General features: G+C 42.6%; 1 protein-coding gene across 1 annotated transcript; it reads right to left on the bottom strand.

The window, feature by feature from the left end:
- Positions 1-4,687: 4,687 nt before the first annotated feature.
- Positions 4,688-22,043, bottom strand: LOC115118112 (deoxyribonuclease gamma-like). The gene is made up of 8 exons (XM_029646656.2): positions 21,664-22,043; positions 19,405-19,493; positions 16,710-16,802; positions 10,916-11,028; positions 10,562-10,674; positions 8,746-8,903; positions 8,385-8,481; positions 4,688-7,577 (listed from the first exon to the last, which is right to left on the bottom strand). The coding sequence occupies exons 1-8, from the start codon at positions 21,826-21,828 to the stop codon at positions 7,509-7,511; spliced, it is 897 nt and encodes a 298-aa protein (XP_029502516.2). The 5' UTR covers positions 21,829-22,043; the 3' UTR covers positions 4,688-7,508.
- Between the last annotated feature and the right edge of the window lie 4,652 nt (positions 22,044-26,695).

The raw sequence follows: 26,695 nt of genomic DNA, 5'->3' as shown, positions 1-26,695 counted from the left end.
TGTTGACACTTCTACTACCAGGTCATGTGTCTTCTCAGTCATGTTGACACTGGTCTACTTTAATGTATTGTTGTTCTGTCATATTGTCTTCTCAGTCATGTTGACATTGGTCTTACTATTATTGTTATTATCATTATATTATTATTGATTACTGGTCTTATTACCATTGCTTTAATGTATTATTGTTCTGATTATTATATTATTATTGTATTTGTTATTAATATTAATTATTATGTTATTATTACTACTATTATTATTATTATTATTATTATTATTATTACTATTATTATTACTATTATTATTATTATTATTATTATTATTATTATTATTATTATTATTACTATTATATTATTATTATTATTATTATTATTATTATTATTATTACTATTATTATTATTATTATTATTATTATTATTTATTATTATTATTATTATTATTATTACTATTATTATTATTATTATTATTATTATTATTATTATTACTATTATTATTATTATTATATTATTACTATTATTATTATTATTATTATTACTATTATTATTATTATTATTATTATTATTTATTATTATTATTTACTATTATTATTATTATTATTATTATTATTATTATTATTATTACTATTATTATTATTACTATTATTACTATTATTATTATTATTATTATTATTATTACTATTATTATTATTATTATTATTATTATTATATTATTATTATTATTATTATTATTATTATTATTATTACTATTATTATTATTATTATTATTATTATTACTATTATTATTATTATTATTACTATTATATATTATAGAAATATTTTATTATATAAATATATTGATATTATTATTATTACTATTTTATTATTATTATATTATTATCACCATTTGATCAATGTTCTTTATATATAATAAAATATTTTATATATAAATATATTGATATAATTTTTATTTGTATTAATTGAATTGAAATTGAGAGAGCCACAGAGAGAGAGAGAGTGAGAACAATTCCCAAACCTTCCATAATAAAGCCATCACCAGCAGAGAGATTAACCTGGAGAAGAGTCCCCTAAACAAGCTGGTCCTGGGGCTCTGTTCACAAACAGAAACAGACCCCACAGAGACCCAGGATAGCAACACAATTAGACACAACCAAATCATGAGAAAACAAACATTTAATTACTTGACACATTGGAAAGAATTAACAAAAAAACTGTGCAAACTAGAATGCTATTTGGCCCTAAACAGAGAGTACACAGCGACAGAATACCTGACCACTGTAACTGACCCAAAATTAAGGAAAGCTTTGACTATGTACAGACTCAGTGAGCATTGCCTTGCTATCGCGAAAGGCCGCCGTAGGAAGATCTGACTCTCAAGAGAAGACAGGCTATGTGCACACTGCCCACAAAAGGAGGTGGAAACTGAGCTGCACTTCCTAACCTCCTGCCAAATGTATGACCATATTAGAGACACACATTTCCCTTAGATTACACAGATCCACAAAGAATTCGAAAACTAACCCAATTTGGATAAACTCCCATATCTACTGGGTGAAATACCACAGTGTGACATCACAGCAGCAATATTTGTGACCTGTTGCCACAAGAAAAGGGCAACCAGTGAAGAACAAACACCACTGTAAATACAACACATATTTATGTTAATTTTCCCTTTTGTATTTTAACTACTTGCATATTGTTATGACATTTGAAATGTTTTTATTATTTTGGAGCTTTTGTAAGTGTAGTGTTTAATGTACATGTTTTATAGTTTATTTCACTTTTGTTTATCTATTTCACTTGCTTTGGCAATGTAAACATATGTTTCCCATGGCAATAAAGCCCCTTAAATTGAAATTGAATTGAGAGAGAGAGGTCAAACTGCTCTTTCAGTCAGTCTCACCACTCTGAAGCCAGCCACCCACTACAGGACAATCTAGAACAGTAGAACCAACCAACCAGTGCAGGAATAGCCTGTTCTCCAGACTGTCTAGAACAGTACCGGGCATTCTAGAACAGTACCGGGCATTCTAGAACAGTCCGGGCATTCTAGAACAGTACTGGGCATTCTAGAACAGTACCGGGCATTCTAGAACAGTACTGGGAATTTTAGAACAGTACTGGGCATTCTAGAACAGTACTGGGCATTCTAGAACAGTACTGGGCATTTTAGAACAGTACTGGGCATTTTAGAACAGTACTGGGCATTCTAGAACAGTACTGGGCATTCTAGAACAGTACTGGGCATTCTAGAACAGTAAAGGGCATTCTAGAACCGCAGACCTGAGGATGAGAAACCTCCTGACCACCCAGAACCAGAACTGTTACCGGAAGTAGATTATGAAGGAGTGTTACACCCGCCTGGCAGAGCCATCAACGACGAGACTTCCCCACCAGCTTTGTCCCTCGCAGGGCCAAGGAGCAGCTAGGGCTGGGGCTCTCTAAACTCCCCCTGTCCACCAACAAGACTGTCCTGCCTCCTGTGTTCTCCACCCTGGAGAGGAGGAGAGCTGCCTCCTGTGTTCTCCACCCTGGAGAGGAGGAGAGCTGCCTCCTGTGTTATCCACCCTGGAGAGGAGGAGAGCTGCCTCCTGTGTTCTCCACCCTGGAGAGGAGGAGAGCTGCCTCCTGTGTTATCCACCCTGGAGAGGAGGAGAGCTGCCTCCTGTGTTCTCCACCCTGGAGAGGAGGAGAGCTGCCTCCTGTGTTCTCCACCCTGGAGAGGAGGAGAGCTGCCTCCTGTGTTCTCCACCCTGGAGAGGAGGAGAGCTGCCTCCTGTGTTCTCCACCCTGGAGAGGAGGAGAGTTGCCTCCTGTGTTCTCCACCCTGGAGAGGAGGAGAGCTGCCTCCTGTGTTCTCCACCCTGGAGAGGAGGAGAGCTGCCTCCTGTGTTCTCACCCTGGAGAGGAGGAGAGCTGCCTCCTGTGTTCTCCACCCTGGAGAGGAGGAGAGTTGCCTCCTGTGTTCTCCACCCTGGAGAGGAGGAGAGTTGCCTCCTGTGTTCTCCACCCTGGAGAGGAGAGAGGCTGCCTCCTGTGTTCTCCACCCTGGAGAGGAGGAGAGCTGCCTCCTGTGTTCTCCACCCTGGAGAGGAGGAGAGCTGCCTCCTGTGTTCTCCACCCTGGAGAGGAGGAGAGCTGCCTCCTGTGTTATCCACCCTGGAGAGGAGGAGAGCTGCCTCCTGTGTTCTTCACCCTGGAGAGGAGGAGAGCTGCCTCCTGTGTTATCCACCCTGGAGAGGAGGAGAGCTGCCTCCTGTGTTATCCACCCTGGAGAGGAGGAGAGTTGCCTCCTGTGTTATCCACCCTGGAGAGGAGGAGAGCTGCCTCCTGTGTTCTCCACCCTGGAGAGGAGGAGAGCTGCCTCCTGTGTTCTCCACCCTGGAGAGGAGAGAGGCTGCGGTGCCCAGGGACAGGTGAGTGAATAAATTAATGAATATATTTGACAGATTTGAAATACATCCGTTTGAGTACAACACTTGATCCTGCTAACGACACCTAAATGTGTGGTGACCTAAATCATAGGAGACTACGTCACCTTGAGCTTAATGAGGAGAAGGAAATAAACTTTTAAGATGGGCCAGTTTCCCAAACACATGCTCAGAAATGTTTTAGAAAAATATACAGTACAATTTCATATAAAAAAAATGATTGAGGATTAAAAACACATTCAAATCTAGTGCCATGGTGGTCCTTGTTACCCTGTCCCAGGTCCTGGGATGTTAGTGTCTTCATGGGACGTTAGTGTCTTCGTGGGACGTTAGAGTCTTCGTGGGACGTTAGTGTCTTCGTGGGACGTTAGTGTCTTCGTGGGACGTTAGTGTCTTCGTGGGACGTTAGAGTCTTCGTGGGACGTTAGTGTCTTCGTGGGACGTTAGAGTCTTCGTGGGACGTTAGTGTCTTCGTGGGACGTTAGAGTCTTCGTGGGACGTTAGTGTCTTCGTGGGACGTTAGAGTCTTCGTGGGACGTTAGTGTCTTCAGCAATGATCTTCCGAGGTTTTGCACACTGGGTAATCACATTCAGATCGACATCACATTGATATCGACATCCCTATTCTATTCCATTCATTATTTAACCAGGGAAATCACATTGAGATCGACGTCAATATATGTTTTTCTATGAGAAATGCAGTTGATGTCGGAATTTTACATACACTTAGGTTGGAGTCATTAACTCGTTTTTCAACCACTCCACAAATTTCTTGTTAACAAACTATAGTTTTGGCAAGTCGGTGTCATGACGTTGCCATCTTTGGGTACAGCAAGCCCCATCCCCCTCTCCCTGCCTCCTACAACTAGGCTGCTGAGGTCAGAGAGGTCGTAAATTGCTGGAAGAGATGATCTCCTCATGGCCACAGTATAGAGAGAGTGAATTTTCATAGAGAACAAAATAATTTCTTCCACCTCACAGAACTTGAGGTCCGAACAACGTTTACGTTCAGGAGAAAGTATAAAAGATGGGTGAAGAATCCAGCTACGAACTGGTCCGTTTGGTACAGCTTGGGGAAGCTCATGGGAGACGGTGCGGCCACATTACCATAACGCTGTTTACAGTGGGGCAAAACAAGTATTTCGTCAGCCACCAATGGTGCAAGTTCTCCCACTTAAAAATATGAGAGAGGCCTGTAATTTTCATCATAGGTACACTTCAACTATGACAGACAAAATGAGAAAAGAAATCCAGAAAATCACATTGTAGGATTTTTAATGAATTTATTTTCAAATTATGGTGGATATAGGAAATACCAAATTTATTCTCTGATATAGGAAATACCAAATATATTCTCTAATATAGGATATACCAAATATATTCTCTGATATAGGAAATACCAAATATATTCTCTGATATAGGATATACCAAATATATTCTCTGATATAGGATATACCAAATATATTCTCTGATATAGAATATACCAAATATATTCTCTGATATAGGATATACCAAATATATTCTCTGATATAGAATATACCAAATATATTCTCTGATATAGGATATACCAAATATATTCTCTGATATAGGATATACCAAATATATTCTCTGATATAGGATATACCAAATATATTCTCTGATATAGGATATACCAAATATATTCTCTGATATAGAATATACCAAATATATTCTCTGATATAGGATATACCAAATATATTATCTGATATAGGATATAACAAATATATTCTCTGATATAGAATATACCAAATATATTCTCTGATATAGGATATACAGACATATGTTAGCTATAAATAATGTTCCTTAAAATAACACTGTTACATGACATATTACAAACTGGTTCAACTGAGGAAATAATCATTTACATTTGGATAAGCCATTTGTATGTCGTCAGGTGTTTTTAACATGACTCTGGTACCCTATTCCCTATATAGTGCACTACTTTAGACCAGAGCCCTATTCCCTATATAGTGGTACTACTATAGACCAGAGCCCTATTCCCTATACAGTGCACTACTTTAGACCAGGGCCCTATTCCCTATATAGTGCACTACTTTAGACCAGGGTTCTATTCCCTATATAGTGCACTACTTTAGACCAGGGCCTTATTCCCTATATAGTGCAATACTTTAGACCAGAGCCCTATTCCCTATATAGTGGTACTACTATAGACCAGAGCCCTATTCCCTATATAGTGGTACTACTATAGACCAGAGCCCTATTCCCTATATAGTGGTACTACTATAGACCAGAGCCCTATTCCCTATATAGTGGTACTACTATAGACCAGAGCCCTATTCCCTATATAGTGGTACTACTATAGACCATAGCCCTATTCCCTATATAGTGGTACTACTATAGACCATAGCCCTATTCCCTATATAGTGGTACTACTATAGACCAGAGCCCTATTCCCTATATAGTGGTACTACTATAGACCAGAGCCCTATTCCCTATATAGTGCACTACTATAGACCAGAGCCCTATTCCCTATATAGTGCACTACTATAGACCAGAGCCCTATTCCCTATATAGTACACTACTATAGACCAGAGCCCTATTCCCTATATAGTGCACTATAGACCAGAGCCCTATTCCCTATATAGTGTACTACATAGGTAATAGGATGGCAGGAAAAAGCTGCCATGTGATGCAGTTCTGGGTCTGTTGTTATAGATATGTTGCTCTGGGTCTGGTGCTCTATGTCTAGGTCTGTTGCTCTGGGTCTGTTGCTCTGGGTCTGTTGCTCTAGGTCTAGGTCTGTTGCTCTGGGTCTGTTGCTCTGGGTCTGTTGTTATAGATATGTTGCTCTGGGTCTAGTGCTCTATGTCTAGGTCTGTTGCTCTGGGTCTGGTGCTCTGGGTCTGTTGCTCTGGGTCTAGGTCTGTTGCTCTAGGTCTAGGTCTGTTGCTCTGGGTCTGTTGCTCTGGGTCTGTTGCTCTGGGTCTAGGTCTGTTGCTCTGGGTCTGTTGCTATAGGTCTGTTGCTCTGGGTCTAGGTCTGTTGCTCTAGGTCTAGGTCTGTTGCTCTGGGTCTGTTGCTCTGGGTCTGTTGCTCTGGGTCTAGGTCTGTTGCTCTGGGTCTGTTGCTCTGGGTCTGTTGTTATAGATATGTTGCTCTGGGTCTAGTGCTCTATGTCTAGGTCTGTTGCTCTGGGTCTGTTGTTATAGATATGTTGCTCTGGGTCTGGTGCTCTATGTCTAGGTCTGTTGCTCTGGGTCTGTTGCTATAGGTCTGTTGCTCTGGGTCTAGGTCTGTTGCTCTAGGTCTAGGTCTGTTGCTCTGGGTCTGTTGCTCTGGGTCTGTTGCTCTGGGTCTAGGTCTGTTGCTCTGGGTCTGTTGCTCTGGGTCTGTTGCTCTGGGTCTAGGTCTGTTGCTCTGGGTCTAGGTCTGTTGCTCTGGGTCTGTTGCTCTGGGTCTAGGTCTGTTGCTATAGGTCTGTTGCTCTGGGTCTGTTGCTCTAGGTCTAGGTCTGTTGCTCTGGGTCTGTTGCTCTGGGTCTGTTGTTATAGATATGTTGCTCTGGGTCTAGTGCTCTATGTCTAGGTCTGTTGCTCTGGGTCTGTTGCTCTGGGTCTGTTGCTCTGGGTCTGTTGCTCTGGGTCTGTTGCTCTGGGTCTAGGTCTGTTGCTCTGGGTCTAGGTCTGTAATAATCTAATCTGTAATGCAATCCGTAATAATCTATAATCTAGGTCTGAGACTACTAGAAATACAACCTACAACACATACATGCCTCCTAGCTATTAGCCACCCAGGCTAACACTAAAACTAAATCATATCAAAAACCAAATAGAAATGTTTTTAGAAAACTCAAATAGAATAAAAACTACTAGATTAAGTAAAAAAAAAAAATACTAATAGAAATAAAAACGAATATAAAACACAAAACTATAATAACCTTGAAGCACACAGTGCAGCTCAGTGACCATGCTTCTGGGATTAATTGATTAATTTAGCTTTAGCCTGATGGCTCTGGACTGGAGCAAAGCAAACACTGCAGGACGCACACAGACCACCGAGGGACACCGAGACGTCCTCAGGACGGTACCGTTACGAGGACAAGACGTTAACCCTTATTCCTCGGAGCGGCCTTCACAGTGATGCACACTGGGTAGTGGTCACTCACCGCCAGGGCCTGGAACACACAAACACACACCATCAGAGGATTTAACACTGACACCATCAGAGGCTTTAACACTGACACCATCAGAGGCTTTAACACTGACACCATCAGAGGATTTAACACTGACACCATCAGAGGATTTAACACTGACACCATCAGAGGATTTAACACTGACACCATCAGAGGCTTTAACACTGACACCATCAGAGGATTTAATACTGACACCATCAGAGGATTTAACACTGACACCATCAGAGGATTTAACACTGACACCATCAGAGGATTTAACACTGACACCATCAGAGGCTTTAACACTGACACCATCAGAGGATTTAACACTGACACCATCAGAGGATTTAATACTGACACCATCAGAGGCTTTAACACTGACACCATCAGAGGCTTTAACACTGACACCATCAGAGGCTTTAACACTGACACCATCAGAGGCTTTAACACTGACACCATCAGAGGCTTTAACACTGACACCATCAGAGGCTTTAACACTGACACCATCAGAGGATTTAACACTGACACCATCAGAGGATTTAACACGGACACCATCAGAGGCTTTAACACTGACACCATCAGAGGCTTTAACACTGACACCATCAGAGGATTTAACACTGACACCATCAGAGGATTTAATACTGACACCATCAGAGGCTTTAACACTGACACCATCAGAGGATTTAACACTGACACTGTTTTACATTCAGACGTTTTGGATCTCTAGTTGGTACAGTCTACATTAGATGCATTTCAGATCTGTCGAGAGAGAGAGAGAGAGAGAGAGAGAGGAGAGGGTGCTTGCTATACCTGTAGCTCGGTTAGTCCGTAGGCCCGTCTGAAGTCAAACACATCCAGAGAGGTTGGGTTGACGGCCTGGATCATCTTGTCCCCGTGGAGGACAACCCTATAGACAGACAGAGGAACAAGGATGGGATCAGACAGGAGCAGAAAGAGAAATCCTAAAGAAGACGTTCTGGCTGATGAACAGTTACGTTGACATCCAGCACCTGCTCAGTATACTGATCGGGTTGGCTCCTAGGTCACATTACAAGTCTGTTTTAACCCGCTGAGCTTAAAGCTTAACCACATTCGTTACACTCAAAGGGACGCCATTAGGGATGTGCACGTACGACCCCTGATGTATGTTTCTATGGCAACGCCCTCTGACCTGTCATAGGCACAGTCTGTGGACTCCTTGACGGTGGTGTCGATGGTGTCACCCGTCAGCCACAGGAAGCTGCTGTCAGACCGCAGGCGGATGCTGCTCCACTGCTTCTTGGGTACGTAGCCGCAGGCCGCATTGAAGTCGCCCATGATGATCACATTCTGAAGAAAGGAGATGTGAGATTGAGCATGGAAACTACCACAGGTGTGCAAAGTACATTGGACAACAAAAAAAAACATGCTCAATGGAGATTTTTTTTTGTACCAGAATAATCTGTTTTAATCTTTTACAGTTTACAGTGAACACAAATTTGGTTTAGTAAGGTGTCATTTTAGGGTCTTTTTTTCCACCATTTATAGAAATTGTATCTGCTAAGACCCATAGTAATCTGAACATTTATTACAAATACACACTATTACAAATTCACACTGTTACAAATTCACACTGTTACAAATACATCATTGTTACAAATATCTCATTGTTACAAATATCTCATTGTTACAAATATCTCATTGTTACAAATATCTCATTGTTACAAATACATCATTGTTACAAATATCTCATTGTTACAAATATCTCATTGTTACAAATATCTCATTGTTACAAATATCTCATTGTTACAAATACATCATTGTTACAAATATCTCATTGTTACAAATACATCATTGTTACAAATACATCATTGTTACAAATACATCATTGTTACAAATACATCATTGTTACAAATACATCATTGTTACAAATATCTCATTGTTACAAATATCACACACCATGGAGAGCATTGATCTCTACTGTTGGTGGTGACTGTTGTGGTTTACCAGTGGAGTTATATGAGCTTGTAGCTATTTCTGGGAGATACTGTATGTTGTTATAAACTTTACCTGTGCACGTTTTTTTTTTACCAGGGTGAAACCAGAAATGATACAACTTACTGATAAACCACTAGGAAGGTGGTTTCTGGTCTTTCTAGGGAGTTTTTCCTAGCCACCGTGCGTCTACATCTGCATTGCTTGCCGTTTGGGGTTTTAAGCTGGGTTTCTGTACAGCACTTTGAGATATCAGCTGATGTAAAATGGGCTTTATAAATACATTTGATTGATTGATAGGAAATTATTAAACTGCTGATAGACTACAACTATATATATATATATATGTGTGTGTGTGTGTGTGTGTGTGTGTGTGTGTGTGTGTGTGTGTGTGTGTGCGTGCGTGCGTGCGTGCGTGCGTGCGTGCGTGCGTGCGTGCGTGCGTGCGTGCGTGTGTGTGTGTATAGGATATAGGTCAGTCCAAACCAAGATAGGTAGGTGTGTGTGTTTGTGTGTGTGTATAGGAAATAGGTCAATCCAAACCATGGTAGGTAGGTGTGTGTGTGTGTGTGTGTGTGTGTGTGTGTGTGTGTGTGTGTGTATAGGAAATAGGTCAATCCAAACTATGATAGGTAGGTGTGTGTGTGTGTATATATAGGATATAGGTCAATCCAAACCATGATAGGTAGGTGTGTGTGTGTATATATAGGATATAGGTCAGTCCAAACCATGGTAGGTAGGTGTGTGTGTGTGTATATATATAGGAAATAGGTCAATCCAAACCATGGTAGGTAGGTGTGTGTGTGTGTGTGTGTGTATATATAGGAAATAGGTCAATCCAAACCATGGTAGGTAGGTGTGTGTGTGTGTGTGTGTGTATAGGAAATAGGTCAATCCAAACCATGGTAGGTAGGTGTGTGTGTGTGTGTGTGTGTGTGTGTGTGTGTGTGTGTGTGTGTGTATAGGAAATAGGTCAATCCAAACCATGGTAGGTAGGTGTGTGTGTGCTCTACCTTTGAGGTCCATCGTTGTTTGACATCTTGGAACACATCATACAGTTCATTTATCTCCCTGACGGACGTCTCTGGAGTGGTGTGGATCGGAATGATCACAAAGTCCTGGACGGCTGCAGGGAAAGAGGGATACTTGTTGTCCCAGGCAACTTTTACAGCTGTGATTACAATATGCCAGTTTAACCTACTGCCTTCTAACTGTTAAAGCAACTTGCCAATTCGATATTTCTTCTTCGGTGTTAAAACTGCGAGCAAGAATTGTAAATGAAGTGTAGCTCTGCAGTGAAGTTTCCTGCCCCGATAACATCTAGTCTAACGGCAATAATGTGTTGGTTAGTTCAGCCAGACAGTCACCTGTTTTGGGGGAAGAGAACCAGACGATGAAAGGTTCCCTGGAGAAGGCATCCTCATCTCCAGGTTGGGTGTCAGGGTACTGGTACACTTCCTTCACTGACACCAGCCTCTGTCTGAGAAACACATGTCATCACACTTCCTTTAGTACTAGTTCAGTGCTTTGCTTATGGTCTGTGACAGTTCTCAGGCCCATACATGCACTCTAACAAAAAAAATGTAAAAAATCATCCTACTGTTATTACGGTAATATACTGTAAGCCGGTTACATGTAAATTACTGTAAAAAAAAAAAAAGTACAGTATGTTAATGTAAATTCCAAATAAACTTTGCTGTAAAGTTGACCAAAGTTTATTTGGAATTTACAGTAAATTACAGATTACTGTAAAATCAACAGTTTTGTTTTACAGTGTGTTTATAACAGGTCTAAAAGAAAGCAAAATCCTTAAGATTTTGATCAAATGTCCATATCAGAGAGCAGGAACTGATACGTGTTGAGTTGCTTATAGCTGATGTTACCCTGGCAATGTTTTGAGCCAACGTTGCCGAGCAACAGAGTTGGGTATGAGACCCTAGCGCAATGATCTAGCTCTGGTCTGCACTAACTAGCTCTGGGCCAGGGCATATAGTAGCTAGCTAGCTCTGGTCCGCACTAGTTGTGGTCCAGTTCTGGTACGCACTAACTAGCTCTGGTCCAGCTCCGGTTCAGAGTGTAGCTAGTAGCCAGCTAGCTCTGGTCCACACTAGCTCTGGTCTAGCTAACTAGCTCTGGGCCAGCTCCGGTTCAGAGTGTAGCTAGTAGCCAGCTAGCTCTGGTCCACACTAGCTCTGGTCTAGCTAACGTCTGCACTAACTAGCTCTGGGCCAGCTCCGGTTCAGAGTGTAGCTAGTAGCCAGCTAGCTCTGGTCTAGCTAACGTCTGCACTAACTAGCTCTGGGCCAGCTCCGGTTCAGAGTGAAGCTAGTAGCCAGCTAGCTCTGGTCCACACTAGCTCTGGTCTAGCTAACGTCTGCACTAACTAGCTCTGGGCCAGCTCCGGTTCAGAGTGAAGCTAGTAGCCAGCTAGCTCTGGTCCACACTAGCTCTGGTCTAGCTAACGTCTGCACTAACTAGCTCTGGGCCAGCTCCGGTTCAGAGTGAAGCTAGTAGCCAGCTAGCTCTGGTCCACACTAGCTCTGATCTAGCTAACGTCTGCACTAACTAGCTCTGGGCCAGCTCCGGTTCAGAGTGAAGCTAGTAGCCAGCTAGCTCTGGTCCACACTAGCTCTGGTCTAGCTAACGTCTGCACTAACTAGCTCTGGGCCAGCTCTCATCTTCACAAATTTGCTTTTGTCCAGGATATAGATAGTAGCTAGCTAGGCCTGGTCTACTTGGGTCCAGCTCTGGTCCAGGGCATAGCTAGTCCAGGGCGTACAGACGGACTCAACTTTAATAAAGCTTTGTGCTAGAGTTTACTACAGTTAACTACTCATACTACTGTTATTGCAGTAACTACCACTACTACTACTGCCACAGTCACCACTACTACCACTACCATTACAACTCGCCCATTATAATCCCCAATAATAACTCCACACCTACAAACCACCCCAAAATGCCTCACTATAACTATAAGCTATGAAAACCCTATTCCTACCATTCCTACCATCTCCATTTCTTTAATTACCATGACACACACTTAGAGGAACAGCACATTTCAATAACTAAAGTTTTAAATTAGATTGACCAAATATTGAAAAAAAATAATCGTTTCCACCACCGACACAAAGTCACGTGACTTTGTTGGTGATTCTTCCCTGGTTACCATAGCAACATTTGCTCTTACTGTTTTTTTTTAAATTTATTTTTATTAAACTAATTCTTATTTACATTGACGGCCTACCAGGGAACAGTGGGTTAACTGCCTTGTTCAGGGGGAACAGTGGGTTAACTGCCTTGTTCAGGGGAACAGTGGGTTAACTGCCTTGTTCAGGGGAACAGTGGGTTAACTGCCTTGTTCAGGGGAACAGTGGGTTAACTGCCTTGTTCAGGGGAACAGTGGGTTAACTGCCTTGTTCAGGGGAACAGTGGGGTTAACTGCCTTGTTCAGGGGAACAGTGGGTTAACTGCCTTGTTCAGGGGAACAGTGGGTTAACTGCCTTGTTCAGGGGAACAGTGGGTTAACTGCCTTGTTCAGGGGAACAGTGGGGTTAACTGCCTTGTTCAGGGGAACAGTGGGTTAACTGCCTTGTTCAGGGAACAGTGGGTTAACTGCCTTGTTCAGGGGAACAGTGGGTTAACTGCCTTGTTCAGGGGAACAGTGGGTTAACTGCCTTGTTCAGGGGAACAGTGGGTTAACTGCCTTGTTCAGGGGGAACAGTGGGTTAACTGCCTTGTTCAGGGGAACAGTGGGTTAACTGCCTTGTTCAGGGGAACAGTGGGTTAACTGCCTTGTTCAGGGGGAACAGTGGGTTAACTGCCTTGTTCAGGGAACAGTGGGTTAACTGCCTTGTTCAGGGGAACAGTGGGTTAACTGCCTTGTTCAGGGGAACAGTGGGTTAACTGCCTTGTTCAGGGGAACAGTGGGTTAACTGCCTTGTTCAGGGGAACAGTGGGGTTAACTGCCTTGTTCAGGGGAACAGTGGGTTAACTGCCTTGTTCAGGGGAACAGTGGGTTAACTGCCTTGTTCAGGGGAACAGTGGGTTAACTGCCTTGTTCAGGGGAACAGTGGGTTAACTGCCTTGTTCAGGGGAACAGTGGGGTTAACTGCCTTGTTCAGGGGAACAGTGGGTTAACTGCCTTGTTCAGGGGAACAGTGGGGTAACTGCCTTGATCAGGGGAACAGTGGATTAACTGCCTTGATCCGGGGAACAGTGGGGTAACTGCCTTGTTCAGGGGAACAGTGGGTTAACTGCCTTGTTCAGGGGAACAGTGGGTTAACTGCCTTGTTCAGGGGAACAGTGGGTTAACTGCCTTGTTCAGGGGCAGAACGACATATTTTTACCTTGTCAACTCGGGGAATCGAGCTAGCAACCTTTCAGTTACTAGTCCAACGCTCTAACCACAAGGCCACCTGCCTCCTCTAACCACTAGGCCACCTGCCGCCCCTCTAACCACTAGGCCACCTGCCTCCCCCCTCTAACCACTAGGTTACCTGCCTCCCCCTCTAACCACTAGGCCACCTGCCGCCCCTCTAACCACTAGGCTACCTGCCTCCTCTAACCACTAGGCTACTTGCCTCCTCTAACAACTAGGCTACCTGCCTCCTCTAACCACTAGGCTACCTGCCACCCCTCTAACCACTAGGCCACCTGCCGCACTAACCACTAGGCCACCTGCCGCCCCTCTAACCACTAGGCCACCTGCCGCCCCTCTAACCACTAGGATACCTGCCGCCCCTCTTACCACTAGGCTACCTGCCTCTAACAGCTAGGCTACCTGCCTCCTCTACACTCTAACCACTAGGCTACCTGCCTCTAACCACTAGGCTACCTGCTGCCCTAACCACTAGGCTACCTGCTACCCCTCTAACCACTAGGCTACCTGCCGCCCCACTAATCACTGAGTACCACTCTTCATATTTTCAAGCATGGTGATGCTGCATCATGTTATCAGTATGCTTGTCATCGGCAAGGACTAAAGTTTTTTTTTAAGGATAAAAATTAACCGAATACAGCTGTAAGCACAGGCAAAATTGTAGGATTTGCCTGTAGATAAAGGCATACTGCTCCTTGTAGGACTTGCCTGTAGATAAAGGCATACTGCTCCTTGTAGGACTTACCTGTAGATAAAGGCATACTGCTCCTTGTAGGATTTGCCTGTAGATAAAGGCATACTGCTCCTTGTAGGACTTACCTGTAGATAAAGGCTTACTGCTCCTTGTAGGACTTACCTGTAGATAAAGGCTTACTGCTCCTTGTAGGACTTACCTGTAGATAAAGGCATACTGCTCCTTGTAGGACTTACCTGTAGATAAAGGCGTACTGCTCCTTGTAGGACTTACCTGTAGATAAAGGGGTACTGCTCCTTGTAGGACTTACCTGTAGATAAAGGGGTACTGCTCCTTGTAGGACTTACCTGTAGATAAAGGCTTACTGCTCCTTGTAGGACTTACCTGTAGATAAAGGCGTACTGCTCCTTGTAGGACTTACCTGTAGATAAAGGCGTACTGCTCCTTGTAGGACTTACCTGTAGATAAAGGCATACTGCTCCTTGTAGGACTTACCTGTAGATAAAGGCGTACTGCTCCTTGTAGGACTTACCTGTAGATAAAGGCGCACTGCTCCTTGTAGGACTTACCTGTAGATAAAGGCTTACTGCTCCTTGTAGGACTTACCTGTAGATAAAGGCTTACTGCTCCTTGTAGGACTTAACTGTAGATAAAGGCTTACTGCTCCTTGTAGGACTTACCTGTAGATAAAGGTGTACTGCTCCTTGTAGGACTTACCTGTAGATAAAGGCGTACTGCTCCTTGTAGGACTTACCTGTAGATAAAGGCATACTGCTCCTTGTAGGACTTACCTGTAGATAAAGGCTTACTGCTCCTTGTAAGACTTACCTGTAGATAAAGGTGTACTGCTCCTTGTAGGACTTACCTGTAGATAAAGGCTTACTGCTCCTTGTAGGACTTACCTGTAGATAAAGGCTTACTGCTCCTTGTAGGACTTACCTGTAGATAAAGGCGTACTGCTCCTTGTAGGACTTACCTGTAGATAAAGGTGTACTGCTCCTTGTAGGACTTACCTGTAGATAAAGGCTTACTGCTCCTTGTAGGACTTACCTGTAGATAAAGGCGTACTGCTCCTTGTAGGACTTACCTGTAGATAAAGGCTTACTGCTCCTTGTAGGACTTACCTGTAGATAAAGGCGTACTGCTCCTTGTAGGACTTACCTGTAGATAAAGGTGTACTGCTCCTTGTAAGACTTACCTGTAGATAAAGGTGTACTGCTCCTTGTAGGACTTACCTGTAGATAAAGGCGTACTGCTCCTTGTAGGACTTACCTGTAGATAAAGGTGTACTGCTCCTTGTAGGACTTACCTGTAGATAAAGGCTTACTGCTCCTTGTAGGACTTACCTGTAGATAAAGGCGTACTGCTCCTTGTAGGACTTACCTGTAGATAAAGGTGTACTGCTCCTTGTAAGACTTACCTGTAGATAAAGGTGTACTGCTCCTTGTAGGACTTACCTGTAGATAAAGGCGTACTGCTCCTTGTAGGACTTACCTGTAGATAAAGGTGTACTGCTCCTTGTAGGACTTACCTGTAGATAAAGGCGTACTGCTCCTTGTAGGACTTACCTGTAGATAAAGGTGTACTGCTCCTTGTAGGACTTACCTGTAGATAAAGGTGTACTGCTCCTTGTAGGACTTACCTGTAGATAAAGGCATACTGCTCCTTGTAGGACTTACCTGTAGATAAAGGCTTACTGCTCCTTGTAGGACTTACCTGTAGATAAAGGCATACTGCTCCTTGTAGGACTTACCTGTAGATAAAGGCTTACTGCTCCTTGTAGGACTTACCTGTAGATAAAGGCGTACTGCTCCTTGTAGGACTTACCTGTAGATAAAGGCTTACTGCTCCTTGTAGGACTTACCTGTAGATAAAGGCGTACTGCTCCTTGTAGGACTTACCTGTAGATAAAGGCGTACTGCTCCTTGTAGGACTTACCTGTAGATAAAGGCTTACTGCTCCTTGTAGGACTTACCTGTAGATAAAGGCTTACTGCTCCTTGTAGGACTTACCTGTAGATAAAGGCTTACTGCTCCTTGTAAGACTTACCTGTAGATAAAGGCGTACTGCTCCTTGTAGGACTTACCTGTAGATAAAGGCGTACTGCTCCTTGTAGGACTTACGTCCCAGTCTGTCACTGATCACATAGTTATACTCATTCTTCCTGGAGCTGTAGTCACTGCAGAGGACAGAGGGAGCAGGGGGTTGGATGGATGGATGGGTAAATAGATGAATTAATACATTAATGAACCATCAAACAAATGAATGGATGGATGAATGAATGAGTGGATGGATGAATGGATGGATGGATGAATGAATGGATGGATGGATGGATGGATGAGTGGATGGATGAATGAATGGATGGATGAATGGATGGATGGATGGATGAGTGGATGGATGAACGGACGGATGACTTAATGTACTTTATTGACAGTGTTGGGGAGTAGTGAACTATATGTAATTCAACTAGAAATGTAACTACATTCTGCAGTAGCTTGGTAGTAGTTGAACTGTATGTAAATCTAGGTAGTGTTTTCACTAGTTAATGACCTTTTTGTCATGTAGTGCTGTAGCGAACTACACACAACTTTTTTGGGGGGGCCAAAATGATATAAAATATGGGTGAAGTAGGTAAAAAACATCCTTTCTTTTTCAGCATCAGACCTCACTTGAAACACTTTTTGTATTTCATTTGGCTAATTTACACATTATGTAAACATCTGATTCCAAAGTGATCCCATCTGATTCCAAAGTGATCCCATATGATTCCAAAGTGATCCCATCTGATTCCAAAGTGATCACATCTGATTCCAAAGGGATCACATCTGATTCCAAAGGGATCACATCTGATTCCAAAGTGATCACATCTGATTCCAAAGTGATCACATCTGATTCCAAAGGGATCACATCTGATTCCAAAGTGATCACATCTGATTCCAAAGGGATCCCATCTGATTCCAAAGTGATCACATCTGATTCCAAAGGGATCACATCTGATTCCAAAGTGATCACATCTGATTCCAAAGTGATCACATCTGATTCCAAAGTGATCACATCTGATTCCAAAGGGATCACATCTGATTCCAAAGGGATCACATCTGATTCCAAAGGGATCTATTCTTGCTGTTTGTTGTCCATGCCCCTTTAGATTTAGATATGATAATTTTTCACAAAGTAGTTTGGATGTAGTGAACTACTTTTTCAAAGTAACTTCAGTTAAAGCAAAATATATTTTTCTTAAGGGTATCTTAAATTCTTCCAGTGTTAAGTACAGTGCATTCAGAAAGTATTCAGACCTCTTGACCCTTTTCCACATTTTTGTTACGTTACAGCCTTATTTTAAACTGGATTAAATATAAATTTCTCATCAATCTACATGTAATCACAAAGCGAAAACAGGTCTTTAGAAACCACCAAGAATACCTAGAGCTGGCCACCCGGCCAAACTGAGCAATCAGGGGAGAGGGGGCCTTGGTCAGGGAGGTGACCAAGAACCCGATGGGTCACTCTGACAGAGCACCAGAGTTCCTCTGTGGAGATGGGAAAACCTTCCAGAAGGACAACCATCTCTGCAGGACTCCACCAATCAGGCCTTTATGATAGAGTGGCCAAACGGAAGCCACTCCTCAGTAAAAGGCACATGACAGCCCACTTGGAGTTTGCCAAAAGACACCTAAACAAGATTGAGAAACCAGATTCTCTGGTCTGGTGAAACCAAGATTGAATTCTTTGGCCTGAATGCCAAGCGTCACGTCTGGAGGAAACCTGGCACCATCCCTACGGTGAAGCATGGTGGTGGCAGCATCATGCTGTGGGGATGTTTTTCAGTGTCAGGGAACAGGAGACTAGTCAGGTTCGAGGGAAAGATGAACGGAGCAAAGTACAGAGAGACCTGCTCCAGAACCCTCAGAACCTCGGACTGGGGCAAAGATAAATCTTCCAACAGGACAACGACCCTAAACACACAGCCAAGACAACGCAGGATCTGCGCAGAGAAAAATGGGAGAAACTCCCCAAATACAGGTGTGCCGAACTTGAAGCGTCATACCCATGAAGACTTGAGGCTGTATTCACTGTCAAAGGTGCTTCAACAAAGTACTGATTAAAGAGTACTTGAATACTTATGTAAATGTGATATGTCTAAAAACCTGTTTTTTTGTTTTGGTATTTTATGTAGATTGATGAGGAAGAAAAACAATTTAATCCATTTTAAAATGAAGGCTGTAACGTAACAAAATGTAGAAAAAGTCAAGGGGTCTGAATACTTCCCGAATGCACTGTAATTGGTAGTTTGGTAAACTACATTTTCAGAGTAGCTTCCCCAACTCTTTGTCCTTATAACACCCAGACTAATACACACTAGTGTTATTGTAACAGGGGAGTATGTATTTCAGGCCTTGGTCATCACACCAGCCATTGCCATTTTAACTGTGTCTTTCAGGCCTTGGTCATCACACCAGCCATTGCCATTTTAACTGTGTCTTTCAGGCCTTGGTCATCACACCAGCCATTGTCATTTTAACTGTGTCTTTCAGGCCTTGGCCATCACACCAGCCATTGTCATTTTAACTGTGTCTTTCAGGCCTTAGTCATCACACCAACCATTGTCATTTTAACTGTTTCTTTCAGGCCTTGGTCATCACACCAGCCATTGTCATTTTAACTGTGTCTTTCAGGCCTTGGCCATCACACCAGCCATTGTCATTTTAACTGTGTCTTTCGGGCCTTGGTCATCACACCAGCCATTGCCATTTTAACTGTGTCTTTCAGGTCAACCCTACCTGTTGAGTTGAGTCATGAGCTGAGGGAAAGCCTTCGCACTGAGATCTTTAATCTCCATCACCAGCATGATGTCACAGCGAGCGATCAGCTGCAATATAGAGACGGCTTTTAGTACACTGATAGAGATGCTGGTGCATGTGTATGAGAAACCTCAACTTAACATCAAGTACTTCCTCAGATGGCCAGGGTTTAACTATGTGGTGGACATTCTCCTCTATGGGAAATTAAACTTCCTGTATATTATACACACTACCATTCAAAAGTTTTGGGTCACTTAGAAATGTCCTTGTTTTGGAAAGAAATTCACATTTTGTTGTCCATTAAAATAACATAACATTGATCAGAAATACAGTGTAGACATTGTTAATGTTGTAAATGACTATTGTAGCTGGAAACAGCAGATTTTTAATGGAATATCTACATAGGTGTACAGAGGTCCATTATCAGCAACCATCACTCCTGTGTTCCAATGGCACGTTGTGTTAGCTGGACAAAAAAAATGTGCTTTTCTTTCAAAAACAAGGACATTCTGAAGTGACCCCAAACTTTAGAAAGGCAGCGTACTTAATATACAGGAAGTTTAATTTCCCTTAGAGGACAACGCCCACCACATAGTGTACTTCATTAGTTATATAATATAGTTATTTTCTCACAGATCCAATTCTCACGCTAACCTGACCTCACTCAGACTCTGTTCTGTTTTACTAAAGAATGTTGTCGCACCAGATCCCCCTTGCTGACCTCTGCTTTCCATGGAACATATTTATACGCAGTTCAATAGGTTGAGGTCAGGACAACCTTCTTTACGCAACACTTCCGTATTCGGAAGGACGTTGTAACATCTGCACAATCACCTTCCTCACCTCTGCTTTCCATGGGAACGTATTTCTACACACTACAATTCAGGGGTCTTTTGCTTACACCCAACAAAACACACCAGTAACTGGAACTATAAAATAATCAAATACACATCCTGAGTGTTACTGATGTACATACAGTACATGCACAGCATTATCTATACAGTATATGCACCGCATTATCTATACATGACACGAACAGCATTATCCATATCGTGTATGTCCAGCATTATCTATACAGCATATGCACAGCATTATCTACACATTAGACACACCACATTGTCCATACAGTACACGCACAGCATTATCCATACAGTATATGTGCAGCATTATCTATACAGTACATGCACCGCATTATCCATGTCGTGTATGCACAGCATTATCCATGCACTGCATTATATATACAGTACATGCACAGCATTGTATATACAGTACATGTACAGCATTATCTATCTATACATTACATGCACATCATTATCTATACATTACATGCACAACCTTATCTATACATTACATGCACAGCATTATCTATACATTACATGAACAACCTTATCTATACATTACATGCACAACATTATCTATACATTACATGCACAACCTTATCTATACATTACATGCACAACCTTATCTATACATTACATGCACAACCTTATCTATACATGGCATGCACTGCATTATCCACACAGTAAATGCACAGCCTCATCTATTAATGTAAATTGTAATGACAAGATTGTTGCCCCTTGACATGCACCGTCTCGTTTTCGAGGGATCCTGTTTTATTATGATTTATTATGCTGAAGTCATAGTTGTGAGGTAATGACACAATGTGGTGAACTCGTCTGGTGTAAACATGTACAGAGTCTAAGGTTCAAATGTCAACCCCTGTTTGCAGAACCGACTGCGCAACTCATTGTTAGCAGGAACACCACAAAAGAGACCATAACTGCAGACTGCGAATGGAACAACCACATCCAGTTTCTACGCACATTATAAGGGATTCAACATCCACGTGCAGTTGAAGTCGGACGTGTAGATACACTTAGGTTGGAGTCATTAAAACTCATTTTTTCAACCACTCCACATATTTCTTGTTATAACAAACTATAGTTTGGGCAAGTCAGTTAGGACATCTACTTTGTGCATGACACAAGTCATTTTTACCAACATTTGTTTACAGACAGATTATTTCACTTATAATTCACTGTATCACAATTCCAGTGGTTCAGAAGAGATGAGTATATGAGTCCTATATCGACATAACCTGAAAGGCCGCTCAGCAAGGACGGGGGGCGGCAGGGTAGCCTAGTGGTTAGAGCGTTGGACTAGTAACCGAAAGGTTGCAAGTTCAAATCCAGACTACAGTTTGCAACTGGTTAAACTAAATAAATGTAGACTACTTACAGCCAATATGACATCAACCACCTCTGGCTTCTCTATTTTCTTCTCTCCAAAGGACTGGATGTTGAAGGTGCAGATCTTCAGGGCTGAGCCCCCACCACTGAGCCCGAGAACCATGCCCAGCACCATCCAGCTCACTACCGTCCAAACACTAACACTACCCGACATGCTCACTGACAGGTTAACAACAGTCTGGCTGAGGGTACAGAGAGCCAGGAGAAGTAGCAGCTGCTGTGTGTGTGTGTTTAAGCTATCTGAAACACAACACTTCCTTTTTAGATGTGTGATTAAAAAAAGACGTCACACATATCTTCTATAATGTTGGCTAAAGTCTCTCTCTCTCTCTCTGTTTCAGCCTCTCTCTCTCTCTCTGTTTCTCTGTTTCAGTCTCTCTCTCTCTCTCTCTCTGTTTCTGTGTTTCTGTCTCTCTCTAGGATGTGGTGAGAGGTCTATCAGCATAGAGGCAGGAAGCTATCTAGCTCAAATACGGGCGAGTCGTTATGCCGTGTGGTGTTGCTTTTTAAATTGAGATTATATTTATTATGGATCCCCGTTTGTTCCTGCCAAGGCAGCAGCTACTCTTCCTGGGGTTTATTATGGATCCCCATTAGTTCCTGCCAAGGCAGCAGCTACTCTTCCTGGGGTTTATTATGGATCCCCATTAGTTCCTGCCAAGGCAGCAGCTACTCTTCCTGGGGTTTATTATGGATCCTCATTAGTTCCTGCCAAGGCAGCAGCTACTCTTCCTGGGGTTTATTATGGATCCCCATTAGTTCCTGCCAAGGCAGCAGCTACTCTTCCTGGGGTTTATTATGGATCCCCATTAGTTCCTGTCAAGGCAGCAGCTACTCTTCCTGGGGTTTATTATGGATCCCCATTAGTTCCTGCCAAGGCAGCGGCTACTCTTCCTAGGGTTTATTAAGGATCCCCATTAGTTCCTGCCAAGGCAGCGGCTACTCTTCCTGGGGTTTATTATGGATCCCCGTTAGTTCCTGCCAAGGCAGCAGCTACTCTTCCTGGGGTTTATTATGGATCTCCATTACTGCTTGTGTCAGTTACTTGATGTGGAATAGAGTTCCATGTAGTCATGGCTCTATGTAGTACTGTGTGCCTCCCATAGTCTGTTCTGGACTTGGGGACTGTGAAGAGACCTCTGGTGGCATGTCTTGTGGGGTATCAATGGGTGTCTGAGCTGTGCGCCAGTAGTTGTGCCTGTGTCTATGTTTGTGTTGCTTCACAGTCTGTCCAAGCTGTGTGCCAGTAGTTCAAACAGACAGCTCGGTGCATTCAACATGTCAATACCTCTCACAAATACAAGTAGTGATGATGTCAATCTCTCCTCCACTTTGAGCCAGGAGAGAGTGACATGCATATTATTAATATTAGCTCTCTGTGTACATCCAAGGGCCAGCCGTGTTGTCCTGTTCTGAGACAAGTGTAATTTTCCTAAGTTCTTCTTTGTGGCACCTGACCACATGACTGAACAGTAGTCCAGGTGCTACAAAACTAGGGCCTGTAGGACCTGCCTTGTTGATAGTGTTGTTAAGAAGGAAGAAACTAGGGCCTGTAGGACCTGCCTTGTTGATAGTGTTGTTAAGAAGGTAGAAACTAGGGCCTGTAGGACGTGCCTTGTTGATAGTGCTGTTAAGAAGGTAGAAACTAGGGCCTATAGGACCTGCCTTGTTGATAGTGCTGTTAAGAAGGTAGAAACTAGGGCCTATAGGACCTGCCTTGTTGATAGTGTTGTTAAGAAGGTAGAAACTAGGGCCTGTAGGACCTGCCTTGTTGATAGTGTTGTTAAGAAGGTAGAAACTAGGGCCTGTAGGACCTGCCTTGTTGATAGTGTTGTTAAGAAGGAAGAAACTAGGGCCTGTAGGACCTGCATTGTTGATAGTGTTGTTAAGAAGGTATAAACTAGGGCCTGTAGGACCTGCCTTGTTGGTAGTGCTGTTAAGAAGGTAGAAACTAGGGCCTGTAGGACCTGCCTTGTTGATAGTGTTGTTAAGAAGGTAGAAACTAGGGCCTGTAGGACTTGCCTTGTTGATAGTGCTGTTAAGAAGGTAGAAACTAGGGCCTATAGGACCTGCCTTGTTGATAGTGTTGTTAAGAAGGTAGAAACTAGGGCCTGTAGGACCTGCCTTGTTGATAGTGTTGTTAAGAAGGTAGAAACTAGGGCCTGTAGGACCTGCCTTGTTGGTAGTGCTGTTAAGAAGGTAGAAACTAGGGCCTGTAGGACCTGCCTTGTTGATAGTGTTGTTAAGAAGGTAGAAACTAGGGCCTGTAGGACTTGCCTTGTTGATAGTGCTGTTAAGAAGGTAGAAACTAGGGCCTATAGGACCTGCCTTGTTGATAGTGTTGTTAAGAAGGTAGAAACTAGGGCCTGTAGGACCTGCCTTGTTGGTAGTGCTGTTAAGAAGGTAGAAACTAGGGCCTGTAGGACCTGCCTTGTTGATAGTGTTGTTAAGAAGGTAGAAACTAGGGCCTGTAGGACCTGCCTTGTTGATAGTGTTGTTAAGAAGGTAGAAACTAGGGCCTGTAGGACCTGCCTTGTTGATAGTGTTGTTAAGAAGGTAGAGCAGTGCAATTTTTTCCAAAGGTTTACCAAGTGTCGTTAACAGGCTGATTGGTCGGCTATTTGAACCAGTAAAGGGGGCTTTACTATTCTTAGGTAGTGGAATGACTTTAGCTTCCCTCCAGGCCTGAGGACACATACTTTCTACTAGGATGAAATTGAAGATGTGGCAAATAGGAGATGTAATATTGTCCACTATTATCCTCAGTAATTTTCCATCCAAGTTGTCAGACCCCGGGGGCTTGTCATTGTTGATAGACAACAATACTTTTTTCACTTCTTCCACACTCACTTTACGGAATGACAATGTACAATTCTTGTCTTTCATAATCTGGTCTGATATACTTGGATATGTAGTGTCAGTGTTTGAAAATTGCGATTCTTGTCTTTCATAATTTGGTCAGATATACTTGGATGTGTAGTGTCAGTGTTTGTTGCTGGCATGTCATCCCTAAGTTTGCTCATCTTGCCAATTAAACAATCATCAAAGTAGTTGGCAATATCAGTGGGCTTTGTGATGAATAAGCCATCTGATTCAATATCAGTGGGTTTTGTGATGAATAAGCCATCTGATTCAATATCAGTGGGTTTTGTGATGAATAAGCCATCTGATTCAATATCAGTGGGTTTTGTGATGAATAAGCCATCTGATTCAATATCAGTGGGTTTTGTGATTCAATAATTTATCTTTGTTTCATAGTGTAGTTTCTTATCCTTTTCATGAACAGTTTAGCACAGTGTTGACGTGATGGTATCTGACATGAACAGTTTAGCACATCGTTGACGTGATGGTATCTGACATGAACAGTTTAGCACAGTGTTGACGTGATGGTATCTGACATGAACAGTTTAGCACAGCGTAGATGTGATGGTATCTGACATGAACAGTTTAGCACAGTGTTGACGTGATGGTATCTGACATGAACAGTTTAGCACATCGTAGATGTGATGGTATCTGACATGAACAGTTTAGCACAGCGTAGACGTGATGGTATCTGACATGAACAGTTTAGCACAGTGTTGACGTGATGGTATCTGACATGAACAGTTTAGCACAGCGTTGATGTGATGGTATCTGGCATGAACAGTTTAGCACAGCGTAGAAGTGATGGTATCTGACATGAACAGTTTAGCACAGCGTAGACGTGATGGTATCTGACATGAACAGTTTAGCACAGCGTAGACGTGATGGTATCTGACATGAACAGTTTAGCACAGTGTTGACGTGATGGTATCTGACATGAACAGTTTAGCACAGCGTAGACGTGATGGTATCTGACATGAACAGTTTAGCACAGCGTAGAAGTGATGGTATCTGACATGAACAGTTTAGCACAGTGTTGACGTGATGGTATCTGACATGAACAGTTTAGCACAGCGTAGACGTGATGGTATCTGACATGAACAGTTTAGCACAGTGTTGACGTGATGGTATCTGACATGAACAGTTTAGCACATCGTTGACGTGATGGTATCTGACATGAACAGTTTAGCACAGTGTTGACGTGATGGTATCTGACATGAACAGTTTAGCACAGCGTAGATGTGATGGTATCTGACATGAACAGTTTAGCACAGTGTTGACGTGATGGTATCTGACATGAACAGTTTAGCACATCGTAGATGTGATGGTATCTGACATGAACAGTTTAGCACAGCGTAGACGTGATGGTATCTGACATGAACAGTTTAGCACAGTGTTGACGTGATGGTATCTGACATGAACAGTTTAGCACAGCGTTGATGTGATGGTATCTGGCATGAACAGTTTAGCACAGCGTAGAAGTGATGGTATCTGACATGAACAGTTTAGCACAGCGTAGACGTGATGGTATCTGACATGAACAGTTTAGCACAGCGTAGACGTGATGGTATCTGACATGAACAGTTTAGCACAGTGTTGACGTGATGGTATCTGACATGAACAGTTTAGCACAGCGTGACGTGATGGTATCTGACATGAACAGTTTAGCACAGCGTAGAAGTGATGGTATCTGACATGAACAGTTTAGCACAGTGTTGACGTGATGGTATCTGACATGAACAGTTTAGCACAGCGTAGACGTGATGGTATCTGACATGAACAGTTTAGCACAGTGTTGACGTGATGGTATCTGACATGAACAGTTTAGCACATCGTAGATGTGATGGTATCTGACATGAACAGTTTAGCACAGCGTAGACGTGATGGTATCTGACATGAACAGTTTAGCACAGTGTTGACGTGATGGTATCTGACATGAACAGTTTAGCACAGCGTTGATGTGATGGTATCTGGCATGAACAGTTTAGCACAGTGTTGATGTGATGGTATCTGACATGAACAGTTTAGCACAGCGTAGATGTGATGGTATCTGACATGAACAGTTTAGCACAGCGTTGAAGTGATGGTATCTGACATGAACAGTTTAGCACAGTGTTGACGTGATGGTATCTGACATGAACAGTTTAGCACAGCGTAGA

The sequence above is a fragment of the Oncorhynchus nerka genome, linkage group LG2 (genome assembly GCF_034236695.1).
Source record: "Oncorhynchus nerka isolate Pitt River linkage group LG2, Oner_Uvic_2.0, whole genome shotgun sequence".
Taxonomy (NCBI): Eukaryota; Metazoa; Chordata; class Actinopteri; order Salmoniformes; family Salmonidae; genus Oncorhynchus; species Oncorhynchus nerka.
Note: the sequence above shows the minus strand (reverse complement) of the source record. Positions and strands in the feature narration are given on the sequence as shown.